Here is a 20252-nt window from a genome sequence, read left to right on the forward strand (position 1 = left end):
GGCCAGATTTTGGCAAATTGTTCAAGATGTTTTCTTAATCTGCAGGTGATTTTTCTATTTGCAAGGTTTTTATTTTATTTTATTTGCAACATGTTGAGCTCGCTCAGCCACTGTAGAAAAACACATTTTCATATTAGTCAATAATTATTTTTTTCTATCTACCATGTGTTTAATTGTAAGTGTTTTTACTTGTAAGAGACAAGACAAAGTCAAGTAGTTTGGTAAAATATATATTTTATTTTATTCTTCATACAAAGCAAAAGTATGAATTTTCAATATTTTATTATCTTTGAAACATCTGTTCCATTTTCTTTCATGTTGTAAAATTAAGTTTTGATAAAACAAAATACTTGGTTTACATGTCTTCCTCATCATTTGTACATAAAGATCCTTTCTAGTCTATGCATTTGTTATACTCAGAGTAAGACAAACATTTCTAACATCTGGGTATCTCTATGAGGTTGAATAAAACTCAACCATTAAACAGATGCATCAGCACACACTGCCTGACCATAAGCAAAAATATGAAACTTTGCTCATACCAATAGATCAGAATCATATGCAGTTCACATGTAATCAGTGAGGGACAAACTTTATCATACATCCTGGGACAGTTGTTTCTGAACCAATAAACTAAATTGCACTGGTAAAAATCACAGGAGGCCCCATAGGCAAGAATTTGATGACAATTTACTTGACATTATTTTATTTTCCATCATCCAAATGATTTGCATTTAAACGTAATGTGAATGCAAGAAACAAGCTTTGATGATTTCATTACAGTTCACATTGTTTCTCTTATGCCTCCTCAGAACATTTGATTATTTGAATTGAATAAAATGTCCCTTAATTCAGACTAGAAGGCCAACAGTAATCAAATGGCTGTGTCCTAACAGCTGATAAATATTACAGTCTCCTCTCTAGATGAAAGGAAGTTGGCTTAGCATAGCACAGGACTGGTTCGAGGCACAGCATGTTGTAAAGCAAAACCAAAATCAGTGAGCTGATACAGAACGCTTTCGTTTTTTTTTTTTAAATGCATCCATCCAAAACCAAACAATTAGACAAAAGTTTCCCTCTGCATTTCATTTTTCAGTATATTAAATAAGGATGAAAAAAGGTGAAGTTCTAGTACATTCCTAATGCAAATGCAATATTCTGCCTTAAAACCTCCCTGTGACCTCACCATCTACAGCATCTCAGCCTGATGTTGGCTCCATGCTCTCTTCAAACCCCACACCTAAACCCATCATTGTGAGCTGATCCTGAATCAGGTGCTCTGAGTGAACAGTAACCAGAGCTGCATGAAGCCCATTCATTCATCTTGCCTTCGAGACAGCCGCCATCTCAGTGGTCACGGAAAGAATTTCACAGATAAAGAGTGACCGACTTTTCTTCTGTGCTTTCAAGTAGAAAGACAAACAAAAGCACGTGAAGGCTTGCATGAGAAAAAGATGAACAATGAGGCATCTCAATGCAAGCTTGTTCAAATTTGGCAAGAAGAGGAGAACGGAGATGTGGCGTGAAACGCATTTTGATGGGATGAACGAGAAATGCTACTTTTCATGTTAGGGGTTTTATGTTCTAGTATGAGTCACATTTGAGTAAAGCTTCATAAAGATAGGGGCCTGGCATCTTTGAGGCTCATATGTCATCATTTGGCTCTTGCTTTTTAAACAAATCCAGCTCCTTTCAAAGCTATCTTGACCTTTGCACCTCTCAGACAGGACAGCAGGCCGTTTCTGAGGCTGGAGGAAGCCAGTCGATCAATTCAGATTTAATGTCTACATGCTGCTTTGCTGTTGTCTGAGATACGATTTAGCCATCGACGAACTGGTCATTCATTACAGGAACCTGCAAGTGAAAGGCCAGCAGGCCAGCGGTTGACTCTAAACATGAGTGACGCTAAGTAGCAATTAGGGGTATTGATCGTCATGTTATTGAGTAAAGGGACCGATCAGATCAGCTCTTGCTTATCAGCCGAACATAGTAGGACACAGGCCAGTATGGAGTGTAATGACACATGAAATGTGGTCAGAGAGTGAAATACAGTTCATTCATAAAGATGCACATCACTGGACATTCAGAAATGAATGAATCGCAAATGACGCTGTTGGTTTGTAAATGCACAATACCCGTAACAAACTTTTTTTTTTTTTTTTTCAAATCAAAACGGTGGAATGTCGGTGGTGAGACTAGAGTTGGGCTGGACGTTATGTGAAATATGGTTAGGCAGCTTAGTGAATTAATTGCTTAGAAATTAAAAATAAATTATTATAAAATAGATTTCTGTACATTTTACATATATATAGCAATCATCTCAATGTCTTTTTGCCATTTCAAATACACAGAAAAAGAAAGAAAACAACAAGTCCTCCATTCACGGTTAATCCCAACCGAAGTTATGCCCAGTCATCTGGTAGAACTTCATGTTGAAAGGCCTGTAGAAGTCTCTAAGTCTCTGCACAACCTCAGGGTTAATATTTGGATGGGTCCGCCCTTTGGTCTTACCCAGGCAATGGGGCTTGCTGCTGCCCTCTGCCTTTTTGAGACAAGGGAAGCCCTTGGTCTGGTTGAAGTAGAAGTGTTTGTCTGTGATGATCCTCTTGAGCCCCAAAAAGTCCTGCACACGTCCCAGCTCTCCGGCCGGGTCACTGATCAGCCGCTCTCCGCTCACGAACAGGATCTGGCTCATGGGGAAGAACTGCAGCCAGTTGTCCAGGTGTTTGGCATAGATGCCGATCTGAATGGCGCTCCACGAGGTGTCGATCAACCCTGTAGTCCTGTTTTTGAACGTCAGGCTCTCAAAAGTAGGAATGTCAGGCTTCTTGGACAGTGTCTGCGTGTAGTCAGAGATGGCTCGTGTGACGGGGTCCCGGACCACCACGATCAGTTTGGTGTCGCGGGACATGGCGTAGATCCGGGCCGGAGCCTCGTGGGTCACAAAGTAGCTTGGTGTTTTCTCCATGGTGATCTGGCCTTCCAGGGTTTTAGGCATCAGGTCCCTGTGGAGAGAGGGAGAAAGAAAGAAAGCAAAGGAGGTTAAGATGAAGGTCTAATGAAAACAGAATTTGCATAACACAATTAAACAGATGGAGCATGTGGCGCTCCTCAATCAATGAGCCGATTCAAGGCCATGATTCTGGGTCAAATGTGATTAGCATTGGTTGCTAAACAAAACATGGATTTAAACATATTAAGTGCACAAACCATGTTAAATGGCATGGCTAATTCTTAATAGTAAGGGCTTTCTAATGTAATGCAAAATCTTTTAGAAGCATTAGACAAGTGTCATTTGTTCCTTTCCTGAAATCATGCCTAGATTAAGCAATATTGCTTTATTAAGACAATGCTGATACAGACTACTACATAACAAATATGCATTATGAATATTGAGAACTACTACTAATATGCATTGTGAAAATTGAGTATTGTGTACAACAATCTATAGTGGCATAATAATAATAATAATAATTTAATGTATGACCAATGTATGACCTCAACGATTGTCTTATACTACTGACCACCCAGATCTAAACAATCATTTATACTTCAAAGAGGCTAACAAAAATATCCACACTTAGCAAAGCCCTTTAAAACATATGTGCATTCCACATGAAGGTTGTTCAGCCTTGTTTAAAGACAGTGAGCTGCTTTTAAGGCAGTTACAGGGTGAAATTAATAGGGTATGTGCAGGACCGCAATCAAGGGACACTTTTTTAAATGATAAGTGATCATGCACATTAACGCCAAACAGGCTTGGGTTTCACAACATCGTCCAATCAGGAAGAGTGGATTATAGTGGAAGAGTTGATAACAGAGGACTTTAACGAACACATGGGGGTATGGATCCCATTTCGCTGGCACAGGCGCTTAGAAACTATGACGTTAAAATGTGTGGAATGACATCTGAAGAAAGTTTAGATTTCTCTGACTGAAAATAGCAAGGCATAAAAGATGACGTGATGTGAAATCAACTGAAGAAAATAACAGAACACCAAATTTAAGGGATGGAGATAAGATAAAGTGTAAATTTAAGCCACGCTTGGACTTCAACAGACCCAGAATGAGCCTCCTTGGTGTATCATTGTGCAAACAGATAAAGCTCTTGTTGGTCTGTTGTCTCTGGAGTATCAAGCCGTGTTGTTAGCACAAGGGCTAATTTACTGCTGCATTGTACAGTGCACCGTAAGCGTCCGGTGCAATCCTGCTTTGTGTGATTACACCCTGTGCAAACAAGGCTACAAGCAATTCAAGAGTCTGCAATTTATTTGTTGAAGGATATCACACACACTTCAGTGGATCACAGTTTATTCTATATCTCCAAACAACCTTCAGTAAAAGCCTGACTATTTTTACCACTGGTGTTCACTAGTTAGAGGTGAGAGCCCCTCAGCACCACAGCAGAGAGATGTGTTATCATAAACAAAACCCACAGAGAGAGTTTCAATGCGGATATACATTTCAAAGCTATATGTGTATGAACCAGGTGCTCCTGTAAACCCAGGTGCAAATTTGCTGGATTCTGCTGGGTTTTTTTTTTTTTTCCTGTACAGAAACTGCAAAGTAGCAAATCTCTGCACTAAAGGATTTTTCAAGATCACACAGCTGAAACTGTGAAAAAAAAAAAAAAATCCCCATTTTGCAAATGAAAATCATGCAGCGCTGGATTCAGAATGCGAGAACCGCCTAAGGCTGCAGGAGGTAACGTGTTGATATATTTGACGGAGAACTGTTGCCAGATTTGTGTGGTTACATGGCTTCTCTAAAGAGCTGGCCACAGATCCAATTATGATAATATCAGTTTGATTACTGCTCTGTCAGAACACTGGAGTGAGAGTTTGAGGAAAAGAACACAAGGGGAAAAAACTCATTAATCTCTCCAAAATGAAAACAGATTATGTTAGTGCCTTTTTATGCAATGACGCACTCTCGCACACTCATCTGCATGGTTTAACCGTTTATTTCTAGTTTAGAGGAAATATAAACGTCTTGGCTTCCTAATATTTAGCCTCCTAGTGTGTGGTTTTGGAAAAAGAAAAAAAAAAATATATATTAATTATTGTGAAATAGGAGCAAACCAGCTGTATGTGTGCATGTGTGGTGCTAATGAGGTGAGAGATAATGCAGGCTTTTGCAGTTAAATGAACCACCCACACCTACTGTACAGTGCCAGGGAGGAAAGAAACACAAACAAAAATGCCACAAATATAAAGCACACACAAGTGTATCCCTGTAAATAAAGGAATAAAAAAAAAATTCAAGATAAAGGTCTGGACCAAGACACAAAAAACTTTGCCTCCAACGATCCTCTCATCTGACTACTTTTACTTTGGCAGAGGGCAAAAGAAAAGGGAGGGAGGAAAGGGGTTGAGGAAGACAAGTAGGCAAGCTCTCGGAAAAACAATAGCCTTTCTTGCCTGTTTTGATTTATTAGGGTCCTTCTTTTTAGACATTCTGTCAGCAAACAGGCAAAGCTTTGACACCGGGGCCCTCTCTTTTTCCCCCTTTTTTTCTTTGAAAACCGAGCATTGTCCTTCAATGATCTGAAAGAGCAAGGGCCGTGCAGAGGCCAGAGAAGAAAGGGGGAAGGGTGACTATTGAAGGATGAGTGGAAAGCACTTCCCCAGCTCTCTCAGGTCTGTGCGAGGGGAGGCTGTGGAGAGCTCTTGAGCTGAACGTGTGCCTCAAGTGTCTCACCAGGACATGGCACCCACTACCAATGGAGCAGGTAAAGATACGCTGTGTATTAATTATTAAAATGGGGATTCGAAAGTGGATATGAGTGCTTGAAATGATTCTACTGATAAAAAGGGTCACTCCTCTCAAATGCTGAGCCAAGGTCAAAGATTGCTCCCGCCTTTTGAGTTTTCTGTCGTAATTCATTCCTAGTAGATTTCTGCCCATGACCTTATGGTTATAGCTGTTCTGGATCAACTTTGGAAGTGCGCTTAGTGGGTCTTGTTTAAGCTGGAGAGAACGATAAGTCAGAAAGTAGGATCAGATATAGGATCAGAAAGACCCTAGGGGCATGTTGAAAGGCTTTTTATCCAGTAGAGATAAATCGACAAAGGGAGAAAATGACAGACGAAAGCACAAGAGAGAACAAAAGACACAGAAGGGAGTTTTTATAACAAAGTTTTTGTCTTCTGTCGAATTTGGTTTGTTAAGAAGAGCCTGTTTTTCTTAAGGTAGGACATGGTATCCCCCCAAAAAGCCCCTAAACTTGCTTTATCTATGATCTCATTGCTTTCAAGTGACAAGGATTATAGTATATCTGTCTTTCAACTCTGGCATTGTTATGGTTATATTCTGGCCAGCTTTTTTCTTCTTTTGCTGTGCATTTTATCTTTTGTATACCTAACTGATAGGGACAAGAAGCATGTTTTATATCTAGTGCTTTCAAGTCTCGGAGGGATTAAAGAAACACAGACATACCTGCACTTTGATTCTGAAGAGCAAGTCAAAACAGACACAACTTTGAAACACCTGTGCGTGTGTCTTTGATAGACATGTCCTCAGAATAAGAACTTGCCGCTGTTGCAGTAGCGGCGAGATGAAGAGCTGTTTGAGTAAGCTGCAGTGTAATAAATTCTCAGCCGTCAAATAAAATTAAATTAATTGCCAATGAATTTAACAGCTTCTTGGGCTTGGTACACTAGAAAGATAAAACGCCCAAACCGCAAAGCAGTTATAGTGATGTAAATGGCAGTCCTGTGTGCCAGAATGGTAGTGTGAGAGTTTGCCTGTGTACTGGAGTCAAAATTTTTCATAATCATTAAGGGTTAGTTCACTCAAAATTTATTCTTTTTTCATCATTAATTCCCTCTCATTTTGTCCCAATAGCTATACGACTTACAGTAAAAAACAAAAGAAAAGTATATATACACACACTTCAGCCTTTGTTTCATAATGTGTTCTATATGGGAAGTCGTGGCCTAGTGGTTAGAGAGTTTGACTCCTAACCCTAGGGTTGTGGGTTCAAGTCTCGGGCCGGCAATACCACGACTTCGGTGCCCTTGAGCAAAGCACCAAACCCCCAACTGCTGCTTGGGTGCCGCATTATAAATGGCTGCCCACTGCTCCGGGTGTGTGTGCACTTTGGATGGGTTAAATGCAGAGCACGAATTTCTGAGGGAAAATGGAATCTTATTTTTTGGGTGAACTGTCCCTTTAATATCAAGCGACTACTGGAACAACTGTGAGAGCAGGATCACTTATTTAGCGTGTATAGAGAGCCTGCTGGGAGGCTGTGAGGCTACATCTGGTAAATCCAGGCACCTCCCAGGCCACACCATACAGGCAATATTTTCTGCTGTGTCGTCATAGCGACCTGAGCGAGGCTGTAGTTTTGAAATACACCCCGCGGAGTCTGGAGCCTTGACATTATATTTAACCGCAGAGCAAAACTGCAGCCGTAAATCTATGGAGCAAAGCTGGATTTTATAGCACCAGCACCGGGAGAATGGTAATGGGGTGGTGAGGAGAGAAAAGAAAGAGAAAAAATACAGAGCGAAAAAGCCAGGATGAGCATGTGTGCAACAGCTTTAAGTTACCACTGTATTTGAGAGGTACTTAGAGCCTCCTGATGGTTGGTTTCCTAAATGAGAATTGCTAAAGATTTCTTCTTAACCTGCAAAGCTGAAGCCAAGAGACTGTATAGCACACGCATGAGTGTTTTATGAATATCCCAGCTTCTAACGGCTATACTTTACCTTTTCCTTGCCTAACCCTTCTCGTTCCACGTCTAGATCTTCCTCAGGTTTCTCCTCAGCCTCTGATCTTTGCCATGTAACCCTGACGTGAACATAAAGAGGTGTAAACGACCGTCTCCGTTGGGCCCGTCTAAGGTGTTGGTGTGTCTTAGCTTCAGTTTCTGACATTCTCGCTGACAGATCTTGTCACTAGATCTGCATTCGACGGACGGAGAAAGCCTCTCTCACGTAGCGTGACTGCTCTGATGGATAAATAATAAAAGAACGGGAAGGATTGCAGACACTTCTGACCTGCCTTTCTCCAAGAATAGACACACTTTAGAGCAGCCTCTAAAGAGTTATACCTTAATGCTGATCTAGTTTCTCATTAAATTATTATGCCTGAGCTAGCAGCCAGGCTAAGACTTTCTGAAAACTACTTTATCTGTGTCTTTGAGGCTAAAAACATCTGCATGAATCTGTGAATGGTTGGTCCCTCAACACTAAAGAGAAACATTGAGTTGTTAATCTGTATATTTTCTTTCTCAAAGCGTGGGGCTTGGGTTTTGGAATGAAGACTGGTCTGCTTTAGGGTGTCAAGGGCAGAAAAATATATTTAGGTCTCCCTGTAGTGTTGTATATATAAAGACACTGGACATAAAGTGAGTGTCGTGAGAGAGGGTAGGCTACACTATCTACTCAGCAGTCATACTGAGGTCTAGCCTTGATTTGTGCCAGCCACAATTTCAGGCCCATTTTCTTTCTTTCTTTTCTTTCTCTCTCTCGCTCTCAAACTCATTTGAAAGCACACACAGCAGCCTCTGAGAGGTCAGAACACGTATAAATCACTGAGACCTCAGGCTCTGTACACTGCAGTCTGCCCAGACTCTGTTTCAGCTTTATTTGCTGCCATTCAACACCTACCAAAATCTCTTTAAAACAAGAGTGGGGTGTGTTTTCTGCTGTCCAGGCCATAAATTGAGTTATGGCCCTACGGTCATGCCAGCTGAGTGGAATAACGTATGTTAGTGACAAGGCTGTGCAAGCAGAGGCTGCCATCAGCTCTGAATAAAAGATGGAGCAATGAGATGGGGTAATAAAGTGCACTTTTCTCTCACTTAGGCATGCATTTTACAGAGCCTGTAAACATGTAGCATGTGCTGAAGAGCCATTTTGAAGGACTGGCAAATTTGACTTTATTGGAGAGATGTTTCTGTAACATTAGTCATACCTAAAATAATGAGTAGGATGACTTTGTCTCTTCTTACTTTGCCCAAGTCAAAAAAAGTCGACACTGAAGTCTTTATGATATTCTGGTCTCTAGATACGGCTAAGGTTTCTCCTTTAATGCAAGTCTGTTTTGCCATTTTTAATGTCTTTAAGGCAAAAATCACCAGCCTAATAACTTAGCATACTGCAATATAGTGAAGTTTAGGACAAAAAAATAACACAAATCATAATTTTGTAAATAAATGTGCATTTGATAAAAGATTAAAAAAAAAATGAAGAAAACAGTTTAAGTAAAATAAATTCAGAACATTTAATAACAACAAAAATTCTAGAACAAACCTTAAACCATCTTTAAGGTGTTTTTAATGTTTGCTATAAAGGTGTGCTGACCAAAAAATAAAAAAATAAAAAGAAATCTGGGTCAAAGTTTTATCCAGTAAGCATTTAAGCTTCCAAAGGGGTTTGTCTGACTGTGATGTGTATAGAGTGGGTATAGAAAAGAATCACCCCCCTTAAAAATGATCACATTTTGTTGCATTGTAGCCAGAAATAAAGACGGACACAGTTTTTGTTTTACCCAGCTGTGCAACTTATAACATCTAACATGTAAGATATAACCAATATAACACCAAAATGTCCCAAAAAAAGGACTTGTGTCTGTTTTTTTTTTTTTTTTCTGAATCACCTTTTGCTTTAATTACCGCCTTCTGTTAAGTTTGGTCTCTACTAACTATGCACATCTAGACTTTGCTATATTTTCCCACTCTTCTTTGCAGAACAGAAGTTCAGTTAAGTTTGGTGGTGGCTATTTTATGGACTGCAGTCTTCAATGGGGTTTAAGTCTGTGCTCTGACTAGACCATGCAATGACATTCACCTTTTTCTCCTTCAACCACTGTGTACTTTGGGTCATTGTCATGTTGGAAGGTATACATTCTTACCATTGACAACTTTCTGGCAGAGGGCAGCATATTTTCCTCAATTTGACTGTATTTTGCCCCATCCATGTTTCCTTCTATCCTGACAAGTGCTCCAACCCCTTCTGCAGAGAAACAGCCCCAAAATGGGAAAATAACACCTCCATCCTTTTTCCAACTCAGATCCTTTTTCCAACTCAGTGATTTTGGTTTATTTTGCTGGTGTTATATCTTTGTGTTAATGTTAAAACTTTCACTCTCTTCATTTCAGGCTGCAAAGCAAAAAAAAAAAAAAAAGAATATATAGAAAGACAGACAGAGACAAACAGATATATATATATATATATATATATATATATATATATATATATATATATATATATATATATATATATATATATATATATATATATATATATTAATTAAAGGGGGTGATTCTTTTCTATACCCACTATATATTACTATTATTATGTAATTAAAAAGAAAATTATTATTGCTGGCCCTGGATGATAATTGCAAGCTACTTTAAATTTATTTACAACAAGAAATTATTATGCTGATATTAACCAAATCCCTACCATGTCTAGGGAAGTTCCAAACTTTTACTTGGCAAATGCAAATCCTGAAAATAAAATAATTTTGGCAAACACAAACAACTCTATTTAAAAATAGACTTTGTTATTATCCAGATTGCATAATGCATAATTACATATCCTGTATTCAGTATTGACTTACCCCGTACTCTCAGTAACTCCACAAACAATAGCCTTCCCATTGAATCTACTTTAGTTATTAGCTGTGATCAAGCCAGTACCACAGTGTTTATCTTGCTCTTGCTAATCCGCATAAGCTTGTTTACTTTGGGTGTCTGTAGAGGGTGTTAATGGACTCAGTCCCCCACTTCATTTACATTCCCACTGAGTGACACAACGAGTCTCGAGACTGTTAGCATTGTTTAGTGTAACTAGCCTTGATGAGGTTTTAGCTTGTTTACGAAGCTATAAAGCCAAAGAGTGTGCATATATGCCTGAAGTCTAAATTAATAAAAACATTTCCACATAAAATTCACATAACAATACATCCACTTGATGTATACAAATCTAAACATTTCAGTGACTTACTGAATTAGTGAAAGTGAAAGTCATGACATTTGCCAAGTATGGTAACCCATACTCAGAACTGGTGCTCTGCATTTAACCCATCCACACACACAGCACTGAGTTGTGAACACACCGTGAACACACACGCGGAGCAGTGGGCAGCTATATCCTGTGCCCGGGGAGCAACTGGGGTTCAGTGTATTGCTCAAGGGCACTTCGGCCATGGGTATTGAGGGTGGAAGAGAGTGCTGTTCATTCACTACACCCCCACCTACAACTCCTGCCAGCACCAAGACTCGAACATGCGACCTTCGGGTTACAGGTCCAACTCTCTAACCATTAGGCCACAGCTGCTCCACTAACAAGGATTAACACTGAAGTAAAAAAAAAAAAAAAAAAAATCCTGCTGGCACTTTAAAAATATAATTTCATTAGACAGTAGGTTATCTCACTAAACTGTTGTAAAATTGGCATAGAGACTTCCAAGATTTCAGCCCTTTTTTCACTTTTAAAAGCAATCACATTCAAACACAAGAACACACATGCACGCACCTATTACATCCTGTTTTGCTTGGCACACGATCTGCTCCAGCTGAGGAGCTTTTGAAGACAGGTGTGCTTTAAAGAGCTGGGAATTTCCTCTAAGTCTGTCAACCGGTTACATCAGAGGCTTACGGCACAGCTGCGTTACTTTGACGCTGAGGGTTAATGGTTTACAAATTCCTCTAAACTAGCATTCTTCATTGCTAACCCACAATTAGCTAAATTATGTGGTAAAAGCACCAGAGCTGACAGTGAAACTGCTTGATAGGTCAAGAAGACTAAAAAGAGCACACTGCTCTCTCCTAAGAAAACTCTGCAAACATTTTTTGGAAGATAGCCTAGTTACAGTCCACTTCGGTATCTCAGCGCCAGTTGAAGACAGTATAACTGGCATGAAACAAAAAGAAATCACTGTCAAACGCTTCTGCTGAAAGTAATCAGCCGAGTGCGGATGTCACAGGTGTAATTTGATTTCAGGGGTTGTTATTTCACCAGGCATGTTGATGCATTGTGAATACGATGAAAAATGTTTTTGTTTTTCTTTCTCTCCACTGTCTGCGTTACAGAAGGCCTTAAGGTCCCAAAAGAAACATGATCTAAAGTCTTGGTCCCAAGAGGACAAGCCATTCAAACACAATGCAGATTTGAAGAGACATTTGAGAAATGGGCTATGAAACCAAGATAAAGCAGCAAACGAATAACTCGCTAGCTTGGTTTGTTAAAAAAAACAAACAAAAAAAAAAAAAACATGATATTACTTCAATCTGTGAAGAAGACAGTGACAAGAGTACATCTGTTCATTAGTAACAATGTAGAAAAGTAATTATCACTATAAAAATTATGACATACAGACCTGTCACAAGTTTTTACTTATTTTCCTAGAAGAAAGAAAGAGAAAGTGTGAGGACAAAAGTGGTGACAGTGGTTCTCTATGCTGCCCTAGAGCTCAGCTCATGTTGTGCTCCTCTGGGTACATCAGCAGAGTGTGTTTATGTGTGTTCCTTCAATTGTCTGCTCTTTTCTCGCTGAGGTTAATGGAAACCTCAGGGGGTCTCTACTGCTCCCTGATCCTCTGCTTTTCACTTTCTTCAGACAGAGAGACACATACACACGAACAGTGCCTTTAAAAATATAATCTATGGTTAGCAGTTATATAACAAGTTTCTTTCCATGGTCACTTCTTTCTCACTCCTTGTGCTAATAATCCTCCACAGGGCATAAATCTTTTAGAAAATGTGTGCTGATGATCACACACTTGGGAGGAGTCAGACCTGGCAGGAGATATGGGCCAACAATTACCGGACCATACTGGCTGCCGCGTGCTGTAGCCCCCCAGGCTCCTGTAAATGCTGTTTATTTAGCTACAATGAATGAGCTTGTTTAAGAAAAAGGGCTTGCATTATTCTGACATCCGACATCCAAATTATCACCAATTTTAAAAAGAGTCCAATTCACGGCAAGCTCAGAGGGAGGGTCTGTAAACAACAGGCCACTCAGATCAATTGAAAGGTGGAAGGGGAAGGGCTTTATCTTGCTTATTTCTCTTGTTTTCAGCTGTCCAATCAACCAGAGAACGTATATATAAATTATTTCCAATAGGAAGAAAAAAAGTTACAAACAAGCACTTATCCTCTATTTGTCAATGGTTTGCATATGCATGTGTTGTTTGAATGTGTGTATAAGAGACAATACTTCAGTAGGAGGGTAAGAAACACAAGTTTCCTGTCTGCCTTTATTTTATCCTCCGGCAGGAGGTTCCTGCTAAGGACGGCCATGTTATTTTGATTTTCTCTGTAGTTTCTCAATAGCAGACCACCACAGTGGGCCTCTACTGTCCACCTCTCCACAGGCCATCCCTTTCACAATTAGTCGGTGGTAATTTGGCGAATGAAAGCCCCTTTCTCCAGACTAATACCCTCCCTGCTTGGTCTACCCCACTGGTAAAGCCATGCCAGCTCAAGTAGGGGCCCACTCTCTCTCTCTCTGACCAATGTGCCCAGTTGGGGGTGGCCTTATGTGGGCACTGAGGCCTACAACAACCCCGCCTCTGATGGGAAAACTAGAGCTCAATGTGGGGCCCAACTTTAATATGGGGTACGAGAAGAGAAAACATGTACAAGAGGGACCTTATGTGTGTTCTTCAACAATAACACACCATCATATTTATATACACAAATGTGAATTTCAGCGGAAATACAAAGATGAGACAAAGTGGTAATTTGGAGAGTCGTTCACTTCTCACAAGTGTGAGAGATGAGTTCCATTAGAAGAGAAAGCAGAAACGGAGCTGAGGCCTGACACAAAAGCAGAATAATCCTTTGGTCTAAAGGATGCTGAGCAGTTTTGCCAACACTAAAGCATCATTTGGAGGCAGTCCTTTGAATGTCCTCAGTCAGCTCTGCTCAGGCTCTCAATAGAGGATGTCAACCTGCTGACTGCTGAAAGGATGACCGGTCAAGGTTCAGATCCAGCTGAGAGGAGGAAGTCTTTTCTTTTATGAGACAGAACTGCTTTCATGGATGCTGATCCTAATCCTGGATCAGTTTATAGTTTTACAGCAATTACCGAAATGACTACAAGCAAAGAAGGTAAATAATAATAATAATAATAATAATAAAATAAAAATGAATGAACCGATATTTATAATACATTTATATAATTTATTTATTTAATATATATATACACACACACACACACACACACACACACACAACATATTTGCATTAAATTCCCATCTATTTTGGAGTCTGATAACTAAGTGTGTGTGCTCAGGCAGGATGAGGGCTTGATCGGGTCTCACCTGCAGTGCAGATGGTCTTTACAGAGGCAACGTTGCTCAACTGATTCATTGATAACCCGAGCCACAAAGATCTTTAACCCAACACCACACAGTGCCCGCCACAGCATAAACTAATCAATACATGAAGTCCCACAGGGTCTAAGATGGCTTGAGTCATTACTCTGTGCTTATCTGTGTGAGTGTGGGGGAGTACATTGCTTCTACAGAAGTCACCAACCACCATACTGCACACTTACCGCAACAGCAAAATGTATATAGTACGGTAAAAAAGATTTCTCAATAAACACCATCTTCAGTTGAACAGTCTAAATTCTTAGAATGATCTTTTAATTTATGTCAGTGTGTCAAGAAAACAAATTTTCTATAGTTGTTCTCATGGACTTCAAGCACTGACACAATAAATAAATAAATAATAATGAAGCAATATGATAAAATATGCTCGGTTTTTCATTTTTAAATTTATACATATTTTTTTTTTGTAATGTACCACATTAGAAGCTTCCCTGTATAATTTAACTACCTTAGTTATTTTATTTTTTTATTCGTATAAAAGTTAAATAGACAATATAAGACAACTGAGATGTCAAGATGAATCAAAATCTAATCATATTGTGACACTGTTAATCTGAATGAAATATCTGTATCAATACCCAGTCTAAGCAGTCAACTACAGCTCAATGTTTACCAAAACACCCAGCAGGCACAGCTAAACTTTAGCTTTATCTCACCCCGTACCACTTACACATGGTGGCCCCTGCATTGTACAATCAGGAAGGAGGGGGTCACTGGCCACAGCTTCTGTATGGGTCACCTACATGGTGGCGTAAAAAACCCATTGAGTGTGGGTACAAAAGCAGAGGCATCCATCCAGAACTAGCCATCCCACGGATGGAAGTGCTCATCTGGACAAGGTGGCAGGGGGTCGCAGCCCTCCAAGCACTTCAGAACTTTTAAGTGACATGCTTCCGAGAGCGTTCCCTGGTCCGACAGCCAAATGGGATTTTCTGCGAAGCATTTCCCTTCTACAGAACAGTGCTTCACTTGTCCTTTGTTGGTCGGCAGTTACAGACCATGTTGTTTAATAGCTGCTATTCAATATACACACCCTTAATCTCAGGATGGACTCGGGGATTGCACACAAAAGAACTGCATTGTACTACTACATACCTGACTTTCAAACACTCATTGGAAAAAGATACACAGACTAAACGTTACCAGTTGTATGAAGAGATTGTTTACTGTATGGTTGACTACCAACAAGTTGTTGACTACAAAAACTGCTCTGGTAGATCTAAAAATTATGTAATACTAAGTCAAACTTTGCACCAGGGCCTCCAAAACATTTGCTTTTCCAGCTGGGACCCTATCTATCTGGGTGTGTGGGATTTTTGAGAAGCAGCTCAACTGCTTATTAAATCATCACAGTCTCCGCAAAAAAAGCAGTAAAACCAGCAGAGATTTTGCAAGGTCTCACAAATCAGAAATGTCGTTGAAACAGAAAACTGTGAAAGGGGAATTGCCAAAGTTATTACTCAATAATTCAATCAGCAACAACTTTCAGACTGTAATATCTCTTGCAATTAAACTCGCAGTTGTTACAAACTCTACATTGACCAGACATTTTTGGGAGAAGATCATAACAAAATGTGAAGTGCCTGCAGATAATGCTTGTCTATGAATGATACAAAGGACTTACACTCTCTAAAGCAGCCTGAACAGGTCTAACCAGTACTGAGGAACAAAAGCTCATCTGCAATGTCTCTTTCTCTAGCTCTCTCTAGCACAGAAAGGTCTGAAAAGGTCAATCACAACTTTCTGATAAACAGAGTTAATCTAAAGTAAAAACACCTTATTAAGATTACTTGCAAACTTTCCGTGTGCTGCATTATTTTAAAATTATCTATGAACTCTATGAACTCTCTTTTCCATTACGCAGCAAATCACTTTGATGAGTATATGAGACACTCTAAAACTCAGACAATTAATAAAAAATTTAAATCACTTTGGACATATCACTTCTTTAAAAATACACAAAGATCCAGTCAGCACAGAGGGTTCACCTCAAGCGCTCTGTCTGACACACTCTGCCACACCGTTGTAGACCAGGTCACATGGAGACATCCGAGAAAGAAAAAAAAGTGAGAGTGAAAAAAAAACAAAACAAACAAACAAAAAAAAAAAAAACACATAGGTCTGCTTTTGTTTGTGCCCCGTATCTTCAGCCCAAACAGCAGTGGCCAGATATAGAATTTTGGTGTGGCATCGAATGTCCAACTCAAACCAGCTGCAGAGGCATGTGAATCCTGCAACACTTGAGACAGAAAACTTTCTCAAGAAAGAGTGGAAAACAAACATTTTACCCTTCAACGCCGTGTTTTCAGGTACTTTATCAGTCGTGTTTACTTGGAGGCATATATATATATATATATATATATATATATATATATATATATATATATATATATATATATATATATATATGAAGGGAAAATGACAGATGCCCGGCATCTATTTTTGGCAACAACAACAAAAATTTGAAATAAAACAATAATAATTAGTTTCAAACTTGGTAAAAATTTAATAGAAATAATCATAGTTGAACACTTCTGACCACTTTATTTTCTCTTTGTATGTGGTTTAAAAGATAGCATAACCCATCAGTAAAGTCAACACAGCAAATGAACAACAATTTTAAAGAAACTGAACAATTTTGGTACAATCTTGACTGATTTTACTGGATCAGCCTGAATTTGCATTAGACTGAAGTGCAGGCCTTGGCATTTAAATAATTAATCAAATAAATCCTTTTTTCCTCTCAACATGCATGTATACAATTCCCTTTTCATTGAGCTGGACTACCGAGCATTCACTACAACGCCCATTCTTTCAGCCGTCCTGTTTTTTGGTTAAAGGGGCCCTGAAACGTTGCATATATTTAAAAGTGCAGGGCTTTCACCCCCTCAAACCTTTGCAAATCCATTTAGAGAGACAGGCGTGCAGTCCAGAACTGTTTTTTTTTTTTTTTTTTTTTTTTATCAACTTATTGAGTGTTTCTTTCCTCTGTGTCTGGGGTAAGCAGAGACAGACTCTGGGACAATAAACCCCCCTTTCTTTCTTCAGTTTCATTTTATACAAGCTATAGATTTATTTCAATGCACTTTATAGAACATTAATAATGTTAACAAATAGTTAATCAAAATGTCATCACATTTAAATAACTGCAACACAGTTATTTAAAACCTAAAAGTAAAAAATAAAAAAACTTCTCCGAAAGTTGAATTGAAACAAATGTCCCGAGTTCTAACAGCGAGTGTAATGAATTTATGAGCTCTCATACGGTGCTCTGTGCACTTCAGTAGTTACAATGAAATGGGCCAATTAAACATGTCCAAAGCAGGCTCAAAAGAAACAGCTATGCGTAACTATAAATGGAAATGCAATTTCAAATGCAAGCCGAAAAGTTTAACGTTACATTTTTCGGTTTGGACAGCACAAAAAGAAAAACACAGCTGCACATGAGCTAAACCTACATAAAATACTTTATAAAAAAGTATATTATCATTCACAAGCTACTAATTTAATTGATTCCATTATGTCATATTACTTAGATGTTTGCTTTTTATCTTCCATTAATTTCTCTTGATTCAGATAACAACTTGCTCACCGAAAATGAAGGTCAGTCACACTGTTGAAATTATCTACTCGTTATCCAACTTTTCAAATCGACAGTTAATTTTTGTCATTTATACCCGGTTTAAGGGTTTATATATATATATATATATATATATATATATATATATATATATATATATATATAGCATATAACATTATCAAAAGGGCAATGCAAAATACTTTGAACTGCACTTTCCAATTTTAAAGGTTTGCAGTACTATATTTGTTTTAAATCATATTTAAGGTAATTGTAACGTAAGACCGAGGTCTTGGCAAAAAAATAAATAAATATAGCTTATAAATAAATATAGTATAAATATAGTTAACAATTTATGTTTTTTAAAAGTGACCGCAAAAGCAAAGGTCCGTTAACCTGCAATGATCACTGTGTCCAACAGAGACCACTGCGTCATCTGCGGTCGGAGACGAGTCATCTCTCAAGATATTACAATCACCAAAAAAAAAAAAAAAAAATAAAAAAAATAAAAAAAAAAAAAATAAAACAGTCCATCTTTACCGAGATATTGGGTTTATCTGAATACTATCCGTCTGAAATGAATGTGTATTTAAAGGACCATGTTACATTAAGCTACGAGTCTAACAGTTCCACGGTAGCAGAAACAGCGGAACCAAAGTAAATGTTTAAACTGGAAACTGAAAACATACTTCAACTATGCGTTTATAGATGGCTGATTGCAAACCGAACATCTATTTACATAATAATAATTATATTTGATTGCCTATGATGGTTTGAGATCGAGTCAAAGGGTAGAATTACATAATGAATGACAGATACAACAAAAGGGCCAATGAATGAGGGAGGACAAGGATCGCTCTTGAAAAAAAAAATAGTGTTTCTTTGGTTCATGCTACTTAAGCAAAACGCAGAGGGCAAACTATTAAAGCTGAGATATATCATGAATTGAAGGAATTCAAAAGCCGTGCAAAGAGCCTCTTTAGTAATTAAACTCAAAGTGGTCGTAAAAGGACAACTAAATTGTTCATGGGTTAGTCAATCAGATTAACTAAATGTAGCAATTCAATTCAAGTAAAATTTTAGTTAGGATTAAATTAACAGCTCAAGTCTTGTTCTGCTCGTACGAGGCTTGAGCTGAATATGCCAACACATTGTTTAAAAAAAAAAAAAAAAAAAAAAAAAAAAACATGAGGGATAAATAATAGGCTAATAATAATATTAATAATAATAATAATAATAATAATAATAATAATAATAATAATGAAATAAAAATAAATAATAAACAGTAATAAAATAGCTATTTTGGAAAGGGTAGGTTTATAATCAAAGTGTAGCCTATTTTTTACATCACTGGAGGACAATATAAGTGAATGGAAGTATATGTAGTATAAGTGAGTCTATTCATTATTAACGTTCTTACCTGTACCAGTCCAGTCCGTTGTCATAGTTACGGTCGAAGAAGTGCGGCTCGGCTCCGACCGCGCGGATATCTGGATGCACGCGCAGAAACTCCAGCAGCGCGCGCGTCCCGCCCTTCTTCACTCCGATGATGATTGCCTGAGGCAGCTTCTTACTGCCCGAGCCGTTGGAGAAACTTGACAGTGGGGAAACTCTCCGTCCGTCGTCCCACTCGTCAGTTCGGTCTGGGTCCACTTCATCTTTACTGAAGTCTCTGGGAGCTCTCCGTACCGTAGGCTCATCATAATCTGACTCCACGTCCGTCCACGAGCTCTGCGGTCTGGACAGGAGCTTGGACATCATCAGGTCCGGCCGGCCACTTTCTGCCTCGGCATATTTCCCGAGAAACTCCGTCTCCTTCGCTCGGTTGTTATTATTATTGTCCACAACTAAACTTGGTGGCATACTGGCACAGTAGCCCACGCAGGAGTACAGCATGTAGACCCAGATGAGCAGCATGATGAAGAGGAGCCCGAGTTTCTTCTTCACGGGACTGACGGAGAGTGCGTAAAAATTGTGACAGAACAGGCTATATTCCATAAGCCCTGTGCGTGGAGACTATGACACTCCAGCTGGACATATTGACAGGTAGGTACAGTTCTGTCCAGGTCCAGGACGAGCTTCAGGAATCCCCCTCAGGAGTCTTTAAAAGCCATTGGAGTCCACAATATAATCCTCAAACGAGAAATAAATTAACCCAAAGTAGACGGGGCATCTAGGAATGCGATTTTAGTCAGCTGTTCTCGGTCATATCTGCGGGAGGAGGCGAGAAGACTGATGAGAACGACTAGTGCACTTGATTCCCGGCCGCAGGAGCTGCTCCCGCCGCATCCTCGCGCGTCTGAGCGCTTTCGAGAGAGTT

General features: G+C 39.1%; 1 protein-coding gene across 1 annotated transcript; it reads right to left on the reverse strand.

Annotated features, from left to right (window-relative positions):
• Positions 1–223: 223 nt before the first annotated feature.
• LOC113082400 (heparan sulfate glucosamine 3-O-sulfotransferase 3B1-like) lies at positions 224–20252 on the reverse strand. Its single transcript, XM_026254058.1, has 2 exons — positions 19353–20252; positions 224–3005 (listed from the first exon to the last, which is right to left on the reverse strand). The coding sequence occupies exons 1-2, from the start codon at positions 19928–19930 to the stop codon at positions 2387–2389; spliced, it is 1197 nt and encodes a 398-aa protein (XP_026109843.1). The 5' UTR covers positions 19931–20252; the 3' UTR covers positions 224–2386.

Source organism: Carassius auratus, unplaced genomic scaffold (genome assembly GCF_003368295.1).
Source record: "Carassius auratus strain Wakin unplaced genomic scaffold, ASM336829v1 scaf_tig00036024, whole genome shotgun sequence".
In the NCBI taxonomy this organism is placed as follows: domain Eukaryota; kingdom Metazoa; phylum Chordata; class Actinopteri; order Cypriniformes; family Cyprinidae; genus Carassius; species Carassius auratus.

Excerpts from the sequence above, each read along its gene's own strand:
- LOC113082400 (XM_026254058.1), bottom strand. The coding sequence starts at position 19,930 with ATGGAATATAGCCTGTTCTGTCACAATTTTTACGCACTCTCCGTCAGT. Across the intron at positions 3,006-19,352 it reads AACGGACTGGACTGGTACAG|GGACCTGATGCCTAAAACCC; the intron begins GTAAGAACGTTA and ends CTCTCTCCACAG.